Genomic DNA, 19,497 nt, shown 5'->3' on the forward strand with positions numbered 1-19,497 from the left:
TATACATTTATTTTTATTTATTCATTTAACTTTTAGTTTCAGGGGTAGAATTTAGTGATTCATCAGTTGCATATAACACCTCATTACATCAAGTGCCCTCCTTAATGCTCATTGTTGTTACCCCCTCCCTCCATCCTCCTCCCTTCCAGCAACCCTCAGTTTGTTTCCTAGAGTTCAACGTCTCTTAGGGTTTGCTTCCTTCTCAATTTTCATCTTACTCTATTTTTCCTTCCCTTCCCCTGTGTTCATCTATTTTGTTTCTTAAATTCCACATATGAGTGAGATCATACGATATTTGTCTTTCCCTGACTGACTTGTTTCGCTCAGCATAATACCCTCTAGTTCCATTCACATTGTGGCAAATGGCAAGATTTCCTTCTTTTTGATGGCTGAGTAATATTCCATTTAAATGCTACAGGTGTTGCTTCAGAAAATATTCTCGGACTGTCACTTGGACCTTAAATTTAACCTGCTCAAATTCATTTCACTTTCCATTTTCTTCAAACTTCTGAAGTGAAGAGTAAATATCTTAAAACGGGAACCTGTGTCTTATCCTGAAGATGAAACTCTGTGCACTGACTGAACCATTTTCAAAGGAGACATAATCTGTCTGGTGTTCTGAGTTTGCACTGATGAGGAAGGACATTTTGGTAATTCAGTTTAATCTACAACATATGATTAACATAGTCAACGTTATAGGTATTGATGGCAAAGTACGAAAGTCGAGACCCCCTCCCCACTTCAGTATTCTGGAAGTCGCATAATAAGAACTCATAGAATGATAGCCCAAACTCATAACTTATAGTCCTGGCCCATGAAAAAGCTGCAAATGGAAGTTGTCAAAGACTTTATTAAAATAATTTTCCAAATCCTTGAAATTACTTAATTTCTTGAAATTTTCACTTACTTTGGAGGAACGCTGGACCGGTGCCTGGTGGAGCTGCATGGAGCCTGAGGCAAAAGGAAATGTCAGTAATACTGGTCGATTTTGTCTTTGTGGACCATGTTGACATCTTGTTTATCATGACTTTTTACAGTAATTTGATTTTCTAAAATAGTGCCTTAAAACATTTTTTTTTAGTTGTATTGAGGTATGATTGACAAAATTGTAACATACAATTTTGATGATGGTTTGATATATGTGCACATCGTCAAGGATTCCCATCATTGGGTTAATTTCCACATCCCTCACCTCACATACTTACCTTTGTTTTTTGGTGGGAGCATGTTAGTTCTACTCTCTTAGCAAATTTCAGTTATATAACATTGTGTTACTAATACAGTCATCATGTTGTACATTAGATCCTTGGACTTTATTCATCTCACAGCTGAAAGTCTGTACCTTTTTACCAACCGCTCCCTAATCCCCCACCCAGTGCCTCGCAGTCACATTCTACTGTTTCTATGAGTTTGTCTCCGCTTCTCCAGCTTTCCCTCCCTCCCTTCCTTTCTCTCCCTCTCTCCCTTTTGCTTGCTTTCTTTCAGATCCCACATATAAGTGGATCCCATGCAGTGTTGGTCTTAATCAATGACTTTTTTGGTGCCCACTTAAATTTTGTGTCTGAGGTGAATGCCTCACTCACATTATTACCCAACGGTGGCTACTTCAAGAACACCAAGATTCTGTAGTAGATCGCATGAGGAAGCCTAGAGGACTGAGGAGTAATGTCGTCGCTCATTCTCAGAGAAAGAGTGAATTTTGCAATGAGCATGCAGTAAGGTGGTTTCTGAGGATTGGGACAGCACCACCTATTCTGTTTAGCTGGCACTCTGAGGACATAGGTACTAGTGATATGTGCACGCCCCTAGATGTAGCATACAGATGGCCAGGCATATCTTAATCTCCATGCTGAGCTCAAAGTGTAGGAAGAAATGGATCCAAAGTCACTTATTTACCAGAAAGTAGGTATGACCTATTCTATCGTGGAGTATCTAATATGAACGGGTTGCCCCTGATTGTGCAACTTGGTTGAAAGAGTCACCCAGACAAATTGATGTGCTGAGTCAGACACCTTTTCAGATGTCACTTTAGACTCTCTCAGTGAGGACCTCGTGGGTGGCCAGCTTTGCGTGGGCTCCACAGGCTTCAGGCAGGTATGGATTGACAGCATGCACCTCCTGGCCACACCACGTGTCTCCACCTCTGCATCTCCTGCCCTGACACTTCCTGGTAGATGCCAGCTGTGAGACATTGCCCAGTCTGGAGGCATCAGGAACTGAACTGGTGAGCGACAGCAGCTGGTGGCTTATCGCTGATCTTTTCCCATGGGGGTCCACTGGGTTGCACCCCTCCTAGAGGGGGCGAGGTCAGTGTCACCCGGTAAGCCGACTTGGCGATGAGTCCCTCTTTGCTCTTTCGTCCCTCATCCCAGGCGCCCTCTCCAACAAGGTTGTAGCACAAACAGCATTTGCCTCTGTGTTCTGGGAAACCAAATGAAGACATATTCTTTATTTTCCTGTAGCCCTTGGTGCCATGGGACTGTCAGAAAATTACTTCAAAATTTATACCTTTAAATACCAATCCTGCCTTTTTATGGATACATGGCATGTACTAGATTTTCAGAAAGAACTGTATATACCACTCTTTATTTGGGCTCCTTTTATTTGGAAGCTTATTAAATTCTGGAATGCTGCCTTTTTATTACTTAACATCACCGGGGAAGGACGCCTCTCTTCTGAGACCCATGTGAGTTGCTTGGCAAGTGTTCAGGGGTTGAGGACAGTCCTCTCTGGCAGCCGTTCTACCTTGTTCCCTCCCATGTCCTCCCTGCTTGTCTGCAGCCTCCACAGCAGGTGTGCTTGCTCACCACCAGCTCATGCTGGAAGAGGCTCCTTCAGTGCTGCAATCGGAACTTCTCGTGTTGTATCCTTGGATGGCTATTTAGCATTTCCTAATGGCAAATGAGGACAATATAGAAAGAGATAATTTTCAAGAAAATGCATCCATGTTCTAATAAGCTGAGTAGCTTTTGTATTTGTGATCGTAAATAGAGCAGAATGCGCTTTCCCACACGAGACCGTCTGCCCCCTGAAGAGGTCTTGGGGATGGTGACAGGGATGCTGTCTTGACATGTTGGAAAAGAGAATGCCATTGTGCCCGAGGAGGATGGACACAGAGCTGGCTTGAGCAGCAGGATGCTGTTTTCAGATGGCTGAAGAAGGAAGGGACTGTTATTCCTCCAGACACTTAGGAAAGCTTGGGAGAAGGACTGGGTCTGTAGTGGGACGAGGTGTAGTGGAGGGTCCCAAACAGGAGTGTCATATGAACGTGAAGCTGTTCAGGTGGGGCTGGAGCTGACCAGGAGAGGACCTGACTGAGAACATGTGCCAAGGGCCTTGACAAAGGCAGACGGCAAGAATCATGGTGATGAAACAATCAGGGGTGATGACCACTATAGACCCCCAGAATAGGGACACTCTCTCTCCCACTGCACTCAGACTTCCCTTAAAAATGCTGCAAGATCTCAGAGAAGTTTGAAATGGGAGACTCACAGTGAATAGTTCTTTTTTGCCAGGATCATTTTTCTGATCTGAGACGCCGTCTCCTTGTGACATCTCTCAGTGTTATTTTGCCTCCCTCAAATAAGACCTGACACAAAAACCCTGTCTTAGAAATCCTGAAAAAATGAGCTCCTTTTCCCCTCTGTGCACATTTCATGTTGGATTTCCTCGGGTTTCTAAAATGTGATATTTTACGGAACGAGGTATTCATGACATTTGAAAGGTGTCACTGTTTAAGGTTGTTAAAGACAGTGAGGGTTGAATGCGCTCCTATTTTGCATTTGTATTCTGCTTAATTTTGACTTTATTCAACTCTACAACCCTGTCCTTTTATTCTCTGAAATTCGCTTTCTTCCTCTGACCCGTCTGTGGATTATATGGGGGAAGGATGGAGGGTGTAAACACTGGAGTGTCTAACAGCTGCCATGCAGCTGGCTGGATCCTCTGTCATGCTGGTCTGATTCTCTTCAGTGCAGCCCACTTAACCAGCCCTACAGTGGAAGAGGGAGACTCAAAACAAGCACGAGAAGAGAAGGGTGTTTCACTTGCAAATCTACTATATTTAAGAAGTCTGCAATTTATTTAAATGGAGATGATGTGTATTCCTGGTTGACTGCTTAGGTAATGATGCCATGACACAGGATCTAAATGAAGTTTGTAGAGCAGTTGATGTCTGGCTAAGAACTGCAGATGCTCTCTGTGGGAACACATGGGCAGATCTAGTGCTCCAAAAATTCAGGATGTTCCAAATTAGATGTGAAGAAAGGGCCCACATTCATACAATCTTTCTAAGTGGCCTCTCCTTCCACTTCCACTAGCCCACAGAGAACTGGGTTATCCTCCCAGAACAGGACAGAGCACCTCTGAGCAACATTTGCACTTCATGTTGACTGGGATGGGGTGTGTGGTGGGCTTGGAGAGCACCGGGACACTTGGCTTTGTCACATTCTCTTGAGTTATCATCTGCACAAGGCAACAAGAGTACACGGGGATCATTAACTTGGTTAACATGAGTCTTTATCATTCACTCTATTTATTCATACTAATCAGAACCTGAATTTCTCATGACAAAACCGAACACTAATGGGAACTGATAATTAAGTGATACTGTTTTTATTTTTTATTTATTTTTATTTTTTAATTTTTTAAATGATACTGTTTTTAGGCTGCAGTCCTGGACACAAATTAAATTTTGAGGACATCTTTAACCCTTCCTGAGAGTCACCTATAGTGATTCCCTCCTTGTTCAGAGCTCTGCCTCTCTTCCCAGGATCCTATTCGAATAGTTAGGTGACCAAGACAATCCCTGCAAGTCTCTAACCTCTGGACACAGAAGTCCTGTGAAGACTAGAGGTCTAGTCTTGACTGTGCCACCAACTAGTTCCTGACCTTGGACAAATCAGACTCACTCCTGGCTGCATTTTCTTCACCTGGAAGTTAGATACTTCATAATCTCTTCAATCTTTTTCAACAGGATGCATATTTTCAATAACAACCAGAAAGTTGGATTGGCAATAATACTTCTCTCTCCATGAACTAGAACAATTCTGAGCATCATATTGTTTTTGTTTTGTTTTTTGTTTGTTTTTGTTTTGTTTTGAGCATCATGTTCTCTTAAAGATAGTAGTTGGATAAGCTTTGAGGAAACATGCTTGTATGTTGACATGTATAATGTGTTTCACATAGCTCCCCAGACCTCACAGCCAGAGAATCTTGCCCAGTGATCCAAGATGAACCATAAAATTCTCATATTTTGGTCAATCTGGTGAAATGAAAATGTACAGCATAGGCTTACACAATGACAGACAGATGACTCAATAATAGGAAAAACTCTGACTACAACATAATATTCTTTTAGTTGATTAAAATTATTATTATTATTTTTTAAAGATTTTATTTATTTATTCATGATAGTCACAGAGAGAGAGAGAGAGACACAGGCAGAGGGAGAAGCGGGCTCCATGCACCGGGAGCCCGACGTGGGATTCGATCCCGGGTCTCCAGGATCGCGCCCTGGGCCAAAGGCAGGCGCCAAACCGCTGCGCCACCCAGGGATCCCGATTAAAATTATTTTAATCTGGACATTGTGATTGGCATGAGAATACAATGGTATAGTGGCCATCATTGACAAAATGACGATTCTCATCTTCCCACTGAAAACTATGACTGTTTTCCTCATATTTCAGATGGGGTTTTGGTCTGTCAACAATAGCTTCCCATCTGGTGTTCCTTGGATGTGGGTGAGGGGGGCAGTCTGCAACTTGAACGGATCCTTTCTGGGGTTGACCCTTCTTCCTTGGCCTCATGAGCACCATGCTTTTGCCATCTGAGCTCAAATAACATGATATAATGAAACATGATATAATGCAACAGATATTTAAAACACTAGAAGAGTTAAAAATAATCCTGAATATATCTGATAACAATTTCTTTCCTTTTTTTTTTTTATGCATTTAGCGACAAGGTGCTGGGGCAACCAATGGAAAAGACAAGACATCTGGCGAAAATGGTAAGATGACACGAGTAGTCCAGATATTTACTTGTATCATGTCTACAGCCTCGCACATGTGGCAGGCATGGGTAACGCCTTCTGTGCAAACCTGCTTACTATACGTGTTTATGCTTCGGGTTAGAGTGGATTTGAGCAATTCACAGTGAGCACCATGGTCTGGTGTTACAAAGAAAACCAAGCTTGCTAAATGCAGTGATAAGAACAGTTTCCTTCCCAAAGGAGGACTCCCATTTTGGGCAACACGATAATTACAATGCAAATATAGTTCTGTGCTTTCTTCATTAGGGTTGGTGAGAATCATCAGAGTTGTTGTGAGGATATAATGAGATCAAATGAGATAAGCGCTTGGAAAGCTGTGAAGTGCTCAACTCCTGATGGGAGGCTCTACAGTCTGCTTCAGCCCTCCCGAGGACAGGACCCAGAGCACAGCACTGGAGGTCTGGATCAGGGAGTGTTGACAGCGTGGTTGCCAGTGAAAATGTGGTAGAGGCCAGAGCGTGGGCATCCTGGCAGCAGTCTCCACGCTGGCCTTGAATTGTAGGAGCATCATCATCATGGTCTTTGTGGATGGGGCCTGAGGCTCGGAGAGGGGCTGCTGGCTGTGACCACGAATGGGAAGAGGGTGGACTTGCGGGGAGGCCCAGCTAAGTGTAAGCCTGGCCCCCCAACTTTAGCAGCACAAAGGGGAGGATGCAGATTAATGAGGAGTAAAATATGCTCCTGGGGAAGTTCGATTCTCAGCCTTCTTACTTTTTTGTTGATTATGAAATGAACTCACTTTTGTGGGAAATGGGTCCTATGTCCTCCTGGGTGGGGTTCAGGCTGTGCCTTCTCCTCCCATCGTGGGTAATTCCACTGCAAAAAACCCTTTGGAGGCCTTCAGGGTGCTCTGCTGGGTCTGTGCTAGGGCCTGAGCAAGACTCAGGTCCTGGAATGTTCCTCGGTGCCATACTCCTGGGGAGCCTGCTGACTCATCCACCTGTTTTGGGGCATCCTATTGGGCAGAGTCATTGTGCGAATGAGCAGAGTGTGTCCTGATCAGAGCTGGGGGCTCTTCCTATCTTCTCCATGTGAGTCGGGGGTGGGCTGTTAGCAGGGAGATGGGGTGGGGACAGGCAACAGGAAGCTGAGCAAGCACAGTGGAGTGGAGGGCCCCCCAGCAGCTTGCCCATCTCCCTGGTTCGTGGGTTCATAGCCATCTCCTTCCTGGCACCTTCTGCTGGCCTCACAGCCTTAGGATCCCAGGGTTTTACAGTCAAAAGACTTCTCAGTGACCCACCAGCACCCAAGCACAGTAGTTGTGCTTTTGTTCTCACAGCTACTTTCCATTCGTAAAAATGCTCCAAGACCCCAAAGAGCTTTGTTTTTGTTAGTTAGATCTGTGGTTGGTTCTCATAGAAGAAATTAAAAAGGAGGAATTATTTTTTTTAAAGATTTTACCTATTTGTTCATGAGAGACAGAGAGAGAGAGAAAGAGAGAGAGAGGCAGAGACACAGGCAGAGGGAGAAGCAGGCTCCCTGCAGGGAGCCCGATGTGGGACTTGATCCCGGGACCCCGGGATCATGACCTGAGCCAAAGGCAGACGCTCAACCACAGAGCCACCCAGGTGTCCCTAAAGGGAGGAATTCTTAAAAATGTTTACGTATCAATTCAGTAAACTTAAAGCAATAAACCCATGACATGTTCATGTAAGTAACATTTTCAAATTCAAAGTAATTACATTTTCCAAAACAGAAAAAAAAATACTATTTAGCAAAAGAATAGCAATGTCCTACATTTTGGCAAATCTCTTTAATGTCTGGGTTTAATAGAAGGCAGCGAGCTGCCTCTGCATTCCATCCTGTGGCATCGCACCTCGTCTCGGCTCAGGGATATTCCACTGTGAGCTCCTGAGGGAACGAGATTTTAAAAAGCAAGTCATAACCTAGTACTACAAAAAATAATTCTGATCTGAGCGCTTTCTCAGAGGAGGGCTGCACCCCCCATCCCGAGTACCTGGTCCACACTCTGAGCACTGCTGCTCCTCTGTGATTCCCCGTGTCATGTGTGAGGGGCCTGGACTCTGAAGATAAGGGGGTCATTGCCCAGACAGGCCCAGGTGCCTCGTGTTCACTGCCCCTGCCCGTTGGCTTTCCCCTGGCCTCCGTCCCATCCATCCTCTGAAGCATATCTACACCCTCAATACTTTGCACCAAAGAGCTGCTGCTGAAGACATGACTTTCTGCCATTCTGAGGCATGAAATTTCTTTCAGCCAAAATCCGATTTCTTCTAGTGAAAACCAAATGTGTCTTTACTGGAGGTATGGAAGTCAATGGAAAGAAAAATTCAAGATGTTATGGATAAAGCTTTCCTTTCCATAATTCTAGATATTAGAGGATAGTCACTTCTGAGTAGAAAAAGGGATGTTTAGAATTAGAGATCATTCAATAATCGTAGAACAAAGGTGCTGTATAAATTTAAACCATTAACACGCTGCACTTTGATTTCAGACAAAACGGCTCACACATGCTACATGTCCATGACATTTTATTATAATTTGAGTTTGTGCTTTGCCTCTAAAAATGAACAAAGACAAAAGTCAGTAACAAGCCAACAATGATTGGGGTAAAGACTTGGTCTAAAAGATGTTTTCCTAAAAGTCTAAGCCACTTAATTCCTTGTTCTTAAATTTGTCATGCGAGAATATCATCTTGGAATTTGTTTTAACCTATTATTACATCCCATTGAAATTCAAATTATTTTACTCTGTCATCACAGGTGTCTCGAGAGATCTTTTATCTGAATGTGTATTTCCTGTTACCACAAATGAAGCTGCCCACATGTGTTGAAGGAGTAGGGACCCATGGGAATGGACGTGTGGGGCAAAGGGCATCAAACTGTTAGGAGAGTTAGATAGTAGTCAATTAATCATGAAATGATCATTCCCAAATTTCATTAGATGTCTACAAGTTGAAGGTGTTCTTATTTCAAATATTATAAATTTACTTTAGGTCTCTAACATTTAAAGCAATGAGGACTGTGGCAGTGAGTTATGAGTCCTTCCAAATTCTAATTCGGATCATAGAAGACACATCTCGGATACATTAAGACTCCAGAGGGATCTAAATCGTTAGCTCCGCTGGAATTTTGTTACGTTAAAAATTATCTCTAGAGGGCCATTGATAGAGAATCCGGATTCTTGTTATTCCAAGATTATTTTTACTGACAGTGTTGTTGCTGTGGTATTTATGGATATGAAATATGATATTTATCCACTCCACACCCAGAATGCCCCTGAAATCTTCCTCAGTCAGTGGGATGCCAACCTCTGGTTAAACAACCCAGCAAACCCACATCTGTAGTATGGAGACAGATTTTTTTTTTTTTTGAGATAGATTTTTTCAGAAATTTTAAGGTTATTATTTTTTTTTTCATTAAAGAATGAATTCATTGGGATCTTGTTAGTTCAGACATTTTCATTCTTGTAGGAACCAAGTACCTTTGTTGTTTGATTGGTTTAGGCCAAGAACTTCATTTGTTTCCCTCCTTGAGTGAAACAATAGTTCATAGCTCCAGTTACAACTCATCTATTGTGTTAAACTCAGATACGATTTTTCGCCTCCAATCACCAGTATGGACACAAACAGAAGGTGTTTTGTTTTTTTTCAAGATAGTAATTTTCCTCGATGTCTTGATCTGTATCTTGATACTTGTCATCAAGAGAGTCTCCAAGAGTTAAAATTTTTAGTGACATAGAAAGTAGGAAAATACTGGAAGGAGAGTGGCCACTGGGAGGCTTCCAACATGAAGGAAAGATTTACGAATAATAAACCTCTGGCAGAGCTTACTTTCAGAGCCTGGAGGCTTACCCAAGCTAAATTGAATTTCCAAAACTGGAATGGATTTCTCTGGATTTAGTGAGCTGTGATACATTTGTTTCCAGAAAGCTCTGTCTTTGGAGGTGGAGGGCATGGATACACTTGATCTAAGAAGAAGATCCTCTCCCATCTAGGTTGTGGGTAAATGCCCAGAAGGGAGGTATTATTCTGCACCACCTGTGGAGCTCACTGCAGTTGTAATTTCTGAGCAAGAACTCGGCATCATGGTTGAATATGTGTGCCCTTCTTTGGGAAAGAGTTTGTGGCTTGAGAAACTTCTAGTAGGTGTGGGGATATGCTAGGACCAATAATGTTCAGTTTGCATTGATACGATTATATGATTGCTAACAATGAATAAGATAAGACATTGTCTTGGGTGTTCTCCTCTCCTTGTTTCAAAGAAAACCTAGACCAGGGCAATTTAAGTTTATCTCTCCTTTGGATTTGAGAAAACACACACACACACACACACACACACACACACACTGAAATTTTGTTTTTTCTGCTATCAGGTAGGTGGAGGGAGATTGAGAAGGATTTGTGCTCATAGATAGACATACAGACTACCATTAATCTGCGTGTGATTGTTCAAATAAGACATGAAATTCAAATATTTATCCCCAAAGCAGCCCCCTGTCAGCTCCAGATCGCTTAGTAGAGAGCAGCATTTTTCCTTTTGGTGTTCTCTTAGGGTATGATCATCTTTCAGTACCTATAAATAGACATGGGCAGGTGTTGCCTGGGACACATCTAACTTGCCAGCTCTCCTGGTTTGTGGAGATGTGTAGAGTGAGGCCTGGTGTTCGAGGGGGGATGGTGAACCGGGAATAGGATGGGTCCAGGAACAAAGATGACCCAGTACTCAGTAGAGAAAAGGTCAGTCTGGCAGGAGGTGCTGCTCGGGTCCTGCTTTTGTGCAACAGGACGTTTGGACAGAAGGCAAGATGAAGAAATGCAATTTCTAGAAAGGCTACAGAGACATCGCACCATGCAACCCCTAAAGCAGGGAGGTGACCTGGTTCTTCTTCAGATGCAGAGTACAATAGACCAGAGTTCAGGGCCCACAAGGAGAAGGCCCCAGCCCACAGCCTTTGAGATTTGTGGTGTTCCTATAGGCTGGTGTGTGCAAGCATTTGGAAGCCGGGGAATTGTGAAGCTCTGCTCCGCACGGAGATCTAATATGCCAACTCTGCATAAATCTCAATGGGAGTTTAGGTGGGAACTTGCCATCCTCTGCAAAACCTCTTTGAAAAGGGGAAAAAGAGAATTCAGAATGCCGAGCAGCAACATGTATCAGAAATACACTATTTAAAAATTTTATAGCCCGCACCTGGCTGTGGGAAAAGCACCTCCCCAAAGTTATCAATCTCTAAGGTGTGCAACGATTACCAGGCCAGAAAGCTCTAAATCTGTCTCCGGCTAGTGTAATCAAGCCTCGAGCTGCATGAAGCCCAGAATTCGCCTGTGCTGACATACTGCGAGCGCTGCCATGAGCACCACAGACACATGAAGCTTTCAAGGAGAAAAATCAAATGCCTCTGGTCTCCATCTGGGGCCTCTTGGCCCTTTCTCTTTCTTTTTCCATACTCGGAGCAACCAGAGGGGGAAATAAAAATCAAATCAAGGGTGATAAAGCACTAACACGGGTTTCAAATATTATAGCAGGATATGCCCTTCTTTGCTGTCAGCGTGCAACACTCTGAAGATCTATATTCCAGGAGGAAGGTAATGGGCACACAAGGTTGCTTCTGATATTGATCCAGAAGGAGAAAGAATGAAATTGGAATTGCTGATTAAGCCAGGCCTTTCGACCGCCAGAGTTTTCACACAAACCTGGTCAGTGGGTAATATTGTTCAACAAGTGAGTTGATTCTGTGTGAAGGTTATTTCAGGGATTAATGCTGATGGGAAATTTATTACTGCTAATCTTAGCTTTACCCTTGATTTTTTTTTTTTTTTTTTGGCCTTCAGATTGAGCATTATAATGACTTCAGTGTACAGGTCCTACCTTGGATAGATAATGGTGCTTCAAATCCACTGTCTTTGGGGTAAACATACCTGAAGGGTCGTCAATGGGAGAGGAGATTTGTATCTGTGCCCAGTCTCTACATCCGTATGCATTTGCATCGCTTAAAATGCTCTCATGCATGACCTTCTGTTTGATTCCCTGGCAGCCTTGGGAGGTGGGTGAGGAGGCTGTGTCAGGCGAAACTCCTTGTGTTGGTGATTTGTCCAAGGTCACATGAATCACAAGAGGAAAGTTTTGGTCCTCTGGCCAGCAGCTCAGACACGCATGTCTGCATGGACACTCGGTCCTGGGAAGCTCATTACGTGGACAGCCACATTAATTTTTAAAATTAACACATTGAGGCAATATGCTAATTTACCTCTTCCTTCCTTCTTTCCTTGTGAGATTGAACATTGGATAACTTTAGACCAGCCGAAGATAGAATTCTGTTTCATATCATATGGAGAAGGCCCATATGCCTCAGTGGAAACCTGAGGGTATAAATAAGGTTGAAAGAATTGTCATTTAAGATCTTTTTAAGCCCATGAAGCAGCTCGGACCAGGAAAATTGGCGATCCTTCTTTTCTTTGGAATCCTGCCTTAACCAGGACACAGGAACACCTCCCTTTCTGCTAATCAATTATTCGTATGGAAATAACATTTCTCAAGTGCTTGAAAACATTTTGCTCTTTTAAGCATGTGAAACACTCCTAATTTTACTTATAGAATTAATTTGCACAGCAAGCAGCTTTTCGGAAGACAGAACCGACTTGAATCTCAGCCTGGGCTCTCTGATAAGATGGTTTAAATTTGTAGGTTTCGTATTAGTGAGTTTGTCTGTGATTACAGACGCATGTGGCAACGCTAATGTTCCTGCTTGAGAAAGGGTGTTCTTGGTAGATAGTGGGCTGAACTGTCTTCAGAAACTGAGCTCCCGCTCAGGCTGGCCCAGCCCTCCCAGCCGCAGGAAGAGGAAGCCTTGGTATCCCCTGTACCTGTGTCCCTGCACCGGGCATCCTTACAGCCAACCCAGATCTTGCTTCAGACCCAAGGGCAGACGTCGCCCTGGGTCTCCCAAGAAAGCCCTCTGCCACGGGTTCTAGAACACAGCTCTGGGGAGAGCCCCTGGGGCCTGTTGTGAGCTCATGTAAATTCTACTCAACACTAATTGATGGTTTCTTCCAGCATTCTTCATCAGTAACGAGTGGGAGTTTCTGATCAATACTAATTAATTGTGATGATTTGGTCTAATTTGAGCCATTCAATCAAGAAACAGCACTATTTTGTCCCACGTACGACTTTTATTCTCTCCTTAGTGGGCTTTTCCTTGTTTTCAGGAACTGACCGGTTTTCATGAAGTTAGGCAAGCTGAGAACAGATTTGGCTCTGAATGCTCTTTTTAAGAGTTACTTCAAAATGTGATAATGGTTTTTCTGTTTTGCTTTGTTTTTGGCTTTGGTTTTTTTTTTTTTTTTTTTTTTTTTTTTTTGGTCCTCCACTAAAATTTAGGATAGCAGACTGGCCAAGCACTAAGGTAGAGGGCAGGTGGTTTTGGCCTTGCTTTTTTGAGGAGTCAGGAGAGCAAACGTGACCAGCTGTTGCACACCAGTTCATGAGCCACCCGGCTCTGGAAGACAAGATCTAGCAATCTCTTTCCTGATTGTTTTATGATTGACACCTCCTTGCCTTTTTTTCATTCTCTGTGAAGGATGGGGCCGCCACTCTCAGGGTCTAGGGAAAAATGAAAACATGGCCTCCTTGTTAAAAAATTGTTAAGCAGAACATAAATCACCCTGCTGAGTGTGGGGCCTTACGCATGTTGCCTGGCTGTGAAACCAGCCTCTAAAGGTGCTGGATGCAAACCTTTTTTCTTTAAAAGTATTAAATATATACCATTCACTTTATAACACATTTTCTATCTGACACTTTCTAAACTGCTGTCCTGGCTGAAGCACAGCAGATAGATAATTGGAAACTTTTTAGGGTGTGAAAAATTAATTTGAATTTATAAGGAGCACAAAACATCCCTGCTCTTTATACTTTCCTTACTGTTTAATGGACTTGGCGAATGAATCCTCCTGGATCACTTTGTATGCTGGTTGTAATTTTGTATGAATTCTGGTTTTGCATCCTATTTTGTAGAGGAGTACAGATAACTCCAAGGTCTTTGGCCCATGGAGAAGGAGTTCTAAGTCCCCTTCTCTAACATCGGGGCAAGTGCGACTTCTCAGACCAGCAACACACAGCACAGGGGGTGCGTGGGGCTTCTGGGCCCAGACCTAAAGGAACCTGCAGCTTCCACTTTTTCTCTCTGGGAATGTTTGCTGTGGGAGAAGCCCATTGCCCCGTGAGAAATCTGATACCCTGTACCCATCCTGTTGTGAGGAAGCCCGAGCTAGCTGTGTGGAGCAGAGGCTTGGTGAGAAGCTTGACCAGCCAGCGGCGGTGCCGCCTCTCCCAGCCCCACTGCCAGATGTGCGGTGAAGATCCCCTGGGTGACTCCAGTTCCAGGACCATCTGGCTGCCACACAGGGAAGGCTCCATGCAAGAAGTGCCCGGCTGAGCTCATCCACCTGTAGGACCAGTAGGCAAAATAATCACTTCCTGCATTGAGGCTATTACAGTTTGGAACAACAGTTACCTGTTACATACCTAAACCTCTTGTCTTTACTAACCTGTCGGTTGGTTCCCTTCTCACTCCATCCCTCCTTCAAGTGCATCCTGGAACATCCTGAACATTCTGTTCTTGCTGGTAGGAATGTAATGTTTAGGTTCTTAAAAACCAGGAAAGGGATGTTACGAAACAGTATCAACTCTAGCATTTTTTGCTCTTTCATTTAAAAAGTATTTGCTCAGCACCGACTCTGTGCTAGGGATTGAAATCAGAATGGAGAGTGGGGCCGGATGTCCTCAGTGACAAATATGTGGGCCATGGTCCTGGGAGGGATTGGAGGGCACACCCCATCCCTGAATAACTTGAAGAGTTAACTACAATGGGACTGTTTGCAAAGATGTGTGTAGGGCTTAGGGAAGCCCACGTAGAACATCAAGGCACCTCAGACTAGCGATGGCAGGGCCTGATGGGAGGCACCATCCACAGAGGATGCTGTCTGGAGAGATAGCCCGATGGGGGCTATGTTCTTTGTTGATGGATATACCCGAGCTGCAGCAACTGTGCAGATTTGTAAGGTTGTCAGATTTAGGAAATAAAAAATACAGGATGTCCAGTTAAATTTCAGCATCAGATAAGTAATAATAATAATAATAATAATAATAATAATATTTTAAAAAAAAGTTTAAGTATGTCCCATGCAATATTTGGGACATACTTATAATAACTATTTTTTTTCATTGTTTTTCTGAATTTGAATTTATGGGCAGTTGTATTTTATCTGCAACCCTAGCAGAGAAGAAGGCAAGGGAATCAATACCCGGATCTCTCTCATTCTGTTTTCTGATTGCCTGTGGTAACCCATTGGAGGAACACAACCAAAGCCACAAAACAATGGTTAGGAGAAGCAGGAAAGATATGGACAGCAAATCTGAGCAGCAAAGGTTGAGAAATGGCACTGTGTCTTGCCCATGCACTTTCCTCACTGAATCTTGGGGCCAGGTCATCCACTACCCCTCTCAATCTTCACTGATTAAAAAATGTAGCTTATTGTACTGTAAGCAATTGCAGCCTTACACAGACAAAGCCGGCAGGAATTTTGCATCCAAATTCTGGATTGGTTTCAGAAAAAAGCACAAGAGAAAGAAAGAAATGCCATTTATGAATATTATCCTGTTCTTTTACCTGTGTAGTGTCATTGGTTGGTTTAATATTTTTAAAGGAAGGAAACCTGTCAGATCTTCTTTTGAAAGAGCAATTAGGCTGTCCGTGAAGGTTTGTGTGTCTCCCAGGCAGTCAGTTTAAGGCCCCCAGACACTCTTAGGTGTCATTCAGGAGCAAAGGGAGGTGGGCGAAGGCTGGGGAGGGGTATTTAATAGGAATGCAGCCAGGCTGGTGTGTGTGTATATGTCTGTGTGCGTGCATGCGTGCACATGCAGAGTGGTGCACATCTCAACCTGGTCTTTAGGGAAACCCTGATGGAAGCCCAGGCCAACTGGGAAATGGGTGTGTGTGTGTCTGTGTATGTGTGTGTGTGTGTGCAGAGCGGGCACCGTCACTCCCTCCCAAAGTCAGGTTTGTCAGGGCAGGAGGGAGGGCCTGCAGTCTCAGCCTCCTGGGATTTGGGGTTACCAGAGACCAAACAGAGCTGGGGCATGGTGGTCCGGCACCCTCTAGTGATCTGGGTCTGGAAGCCACCAACTGAAGGCTTCCAGAAAAGCTGCCTTCTGGTGGCCCACTGCACTTGTGGACGATGCACCCAGCTCTCCTGAGCCACAGGAAGAGTGAGGAGAATGAGGGCTACCAGTGACCCCATGTGATGCCCTGGAGGGCTGCCAGTCTAGGGCTTAGGGGTCGGTCTGGGAGGGATACAGCACTGGGCTCTCCCCGGACAGCATTTCAGACAGGAGATGCTGAAATTTGCCTTCACGGTCCTGGAGAGGGATTAGGTTGTAGATTGGAGTCCTTCGTTTCAGAACCTTGAATTAAACTTCAAACTTGTGACTGCAAGATCAGCTGCTTAAGACATACGAGAAACAACCATCTCTTTCTTTTCATGAAGTGCAAACCAGAACCAAAATCTTCATCCCTCTCCTTCCCTACACAGCCAGGGGAATTGTTCATGCGGGCATGTTGGGGAAGATAATTTCCCACAGAAATGAGGGAAAGTTCAAGAGGAAAGAAGGATAACCATAACCAATATTAGGGGATCACTGAATTTGCAGTGTAATTATTTGTAGACTTAGCTTTTTCCAAAATTAATTTGAAGGTGTATTTATTATTATTATTTTTTAAAGATTTATTTATTTATTTGATAGAGATAGAGTGCATACAAGCAGGGGGAGCTGCAGGCAGAGAGAGAGGGAGAAATAGGCCCTCCGCTGAGCAGGGAGCTTGACTTGGGACTTGATCCTAGGATCCTGGGATCATGACCTGAGCTGAAGGCATACAGTCCACCGACTGAGCCACCCAGGTGCCCATATTTTTAACAGAAATTGTTGCTTGTCATGATTGAGAAGACTAATTATTTGCATATCACTAGATTTAATTTACTGAGACATTTAAAAACAAATTTGATTTCCCTTGAACGTTCATTACCTGCCTCTGCCAGAAAACGAACTGGCTAGTAGAAGCTCCAAATCTGGGATTCCTCTGAGTTCTTGACAGAGTGCTCTTGTGCCAGGTGCCACTTTCCTTTTTCCTGTTGGGATCATGGACTCGAGTAGACCAGTGATTGGCTGAAAGATGTATTGATTTCATAGACCCAGCCGGTGTAGGGTGGAGGTGGGAAGTGGGAAGTTAGAGACACGGCCTCCTTCACGTTTATGAGAATACTCCTTCCCGTAATTTACGATTACTCGAAATGGAAGCTTGCTGCCATTTTCGTTTTTGGCAAGTGGCCTCTTCAATATTTCTAAAATGCATTCTTCTTTTGCACCGTCCCAGACCCTGAAGATAATTGAAAATTGAACTGTGCTCCAGCATTCATTTAGAAAGCAAAGTGTCCTTGGATGTCAGAGAGAAGCTTTCCTGGCTAGGTGCTGATGTGAGCAAAAGTAATTTCCACTTTAGACTCCTCTTCCCATCATAATTAGCTCCCAGGCCTAAGTGCAACAGGATCGACCTTTGAACATGGCAGATCTCATTACCCGCAGCACAGAATTGCTAATTGCGCTGATCACAATGGAAACCCTGAGTCTTCTTGCCTCTGACCTTTCTTAGGTCTGGAGTTGCAATGCAAACGTAAACCTTTTGGCAGTTTGAATTGATATGCACTCACCCAAATTCAATTTCCCACCGGTCCATAAAGCAAGCATTTTTACAGCGTGCATTGCAAATGGGCTGGGTCGTCAGAAACAGCCCTGAAAACATGCGTTGTAGATTATAATGCATTTTCTGGCCACAAACAAGTTCTCCAAATGTTCCTCCCAGGTAGTGGCTCTCCGTAATTATTTCATAGGAGTTTCAGAAGAAAATTAAAAAAAAAATGTTTAGCATCAAATTTTTGCTGGGTTCATTCACAGCAATAATTTCCCACAGAAATGAGAACTTGAGGCCCTTTAACATAAACCATACTTCGAAAGTTCAAGAGGAAAGAAGGATAACCAATATTATGGGATCATTGAATTTGCAAGGTAATTATTTGTAGATTTAGCTCTTTCCAAAATTAATTTAAAGGTGTATTTATTATTATTATTTTTAAAGACTTTATTTATTTATTTGATAGAGATAGAGTGAAATAGCTGCCACCTACATTGCCACCTCTGCAGTTATTTTGACATTTTTAGCTAGTTGTTTTAGGATTTTCTTTGCTTTTCGGCTTTTGCCCTGATTGCAGTACCACTGAACCTGCTCCGCTGGCTGTATGGTCTGGCAAGAAAACCATGTCTGAGTCTCTGTTTGCTCACGAAGAGGCAGGTGAAGAGTAGATCCTGTTTCTCATCCTTGCCCTTAGTGGCTTGCCATTGGCTGCTCATTCACCTGTGGTCAATCATTTCCTGTCTTTGGGGCCCCATTCCTCACCACGGAGCAATGTCGCATCTCGGCTTTTGCTGAATTTTGATGCTTTATGATCCCGTGGCTGTCTCTTTCTGGCACACTATAGGATGTTTGACTTCTTTGGATTCAATCTTCTGCACCTATCGAGGGAATATTGCCTGTGAGTCTGAAGGAGAAATATGATGCTATTTCTTGGTGGAGGGAATGGAGGGGAAAGAAAGTACAACTTGTAGAATCTGAAAAGGATTGTCACCGGCTGTGTTAACAGATATAACCATTTCAACAAATTGGAAAATTTGTTCCTTTAGTTGGATGGACTGCATTTCCCGTAGCTGCCTGCAGAACACGGGCAGGGGCTTATTGCCCTGGGCTTTCCGTGGTATGCATTCGGGTGTGTAGCAGGGCTTCCTGACCAGTGACTGGCCTCCTGGTGTGGACAGGTGTCGGCAACAGCAGTCCACTCATCACAGGAACACAAAAGAAGTGGGCAGCCTGGTAGGGCTGAAATGTGCACACCTGCGCACATAAAGAGGCTGCTGTCAGCCCTCCTGCTACCCCTGAAATTAAGTTGTTACTGCAATTTTGCAGCCAGAAAATATCCCAATTTTCTTTTCTTCTTTTCTTTTCTTTTCTTTTCTTTTCTTTTCTTTTCTTTTCTTTTCTTTTCTTTTCTTTTCTTTTCTTTTTTTATATCCCAATTTTCTTTTGAAACTTTGTAACCGTGGGTTTGGGCAATGCTGCCCCCGGGGTGCCATGCTCTCCTGGAATCATGCAAGGGGTTGCCAACGAGGGCCCCTCCAGATCCTGGCAATTGAATCCTGAGTTATAGCTACTTGTTGAAAAATGTCTCGCTTGCATTCTTTTATAGACCCAGCCCATGGGCACTTTAAATTATGGAAATATGTGGGGGAGTCGAACTATAATTTTGAAATTATGAGCCAGATTAGTTGGTGGAAGGTTCGAACAGGGCCTTAAAAGACTCAGCGAGCTACCTGCAGATAAAATGA

The 19,497-nt window shown here is 43.6% G+C and overlaps 1 protein-coding gene across 1 annotated transcript in view; it reads left to right on the forward strand.

The window, feature by feature from the left end:
- Nucleotides 1–19,497, forward strand: part of PCP4 (Purkinje cell protein 4) — a 54,925-nt gene that overhangs the window by 21,216 nt on the left and 14,212 nt on the right. The window contains exon 2 of the mRNA XM_025449864.3: nucleotides 5,959–6,010. Within this exon, the coding sequence (XP_025305649.1) occupies nucleotides 5,959–6,010 (52 nt within the window). The remainder of the gene's footprint in view (nucleotides 1–5,958; nucleotides 6,011–19,497) is intronic.

Source organism: Canis lupus, chromosome 31, assembly GCF_003254725.2.
Source record: "Canis lupus dingo isolate Sandy chromosome 31, ASM325472v2, whole genome shotgun sequence".
NCBI classification, from domain to species: Eukaryota; Metazoa; Chordata; class Mammalia; order Carnivora; family Canidae; genus Canis; species Canis lupus.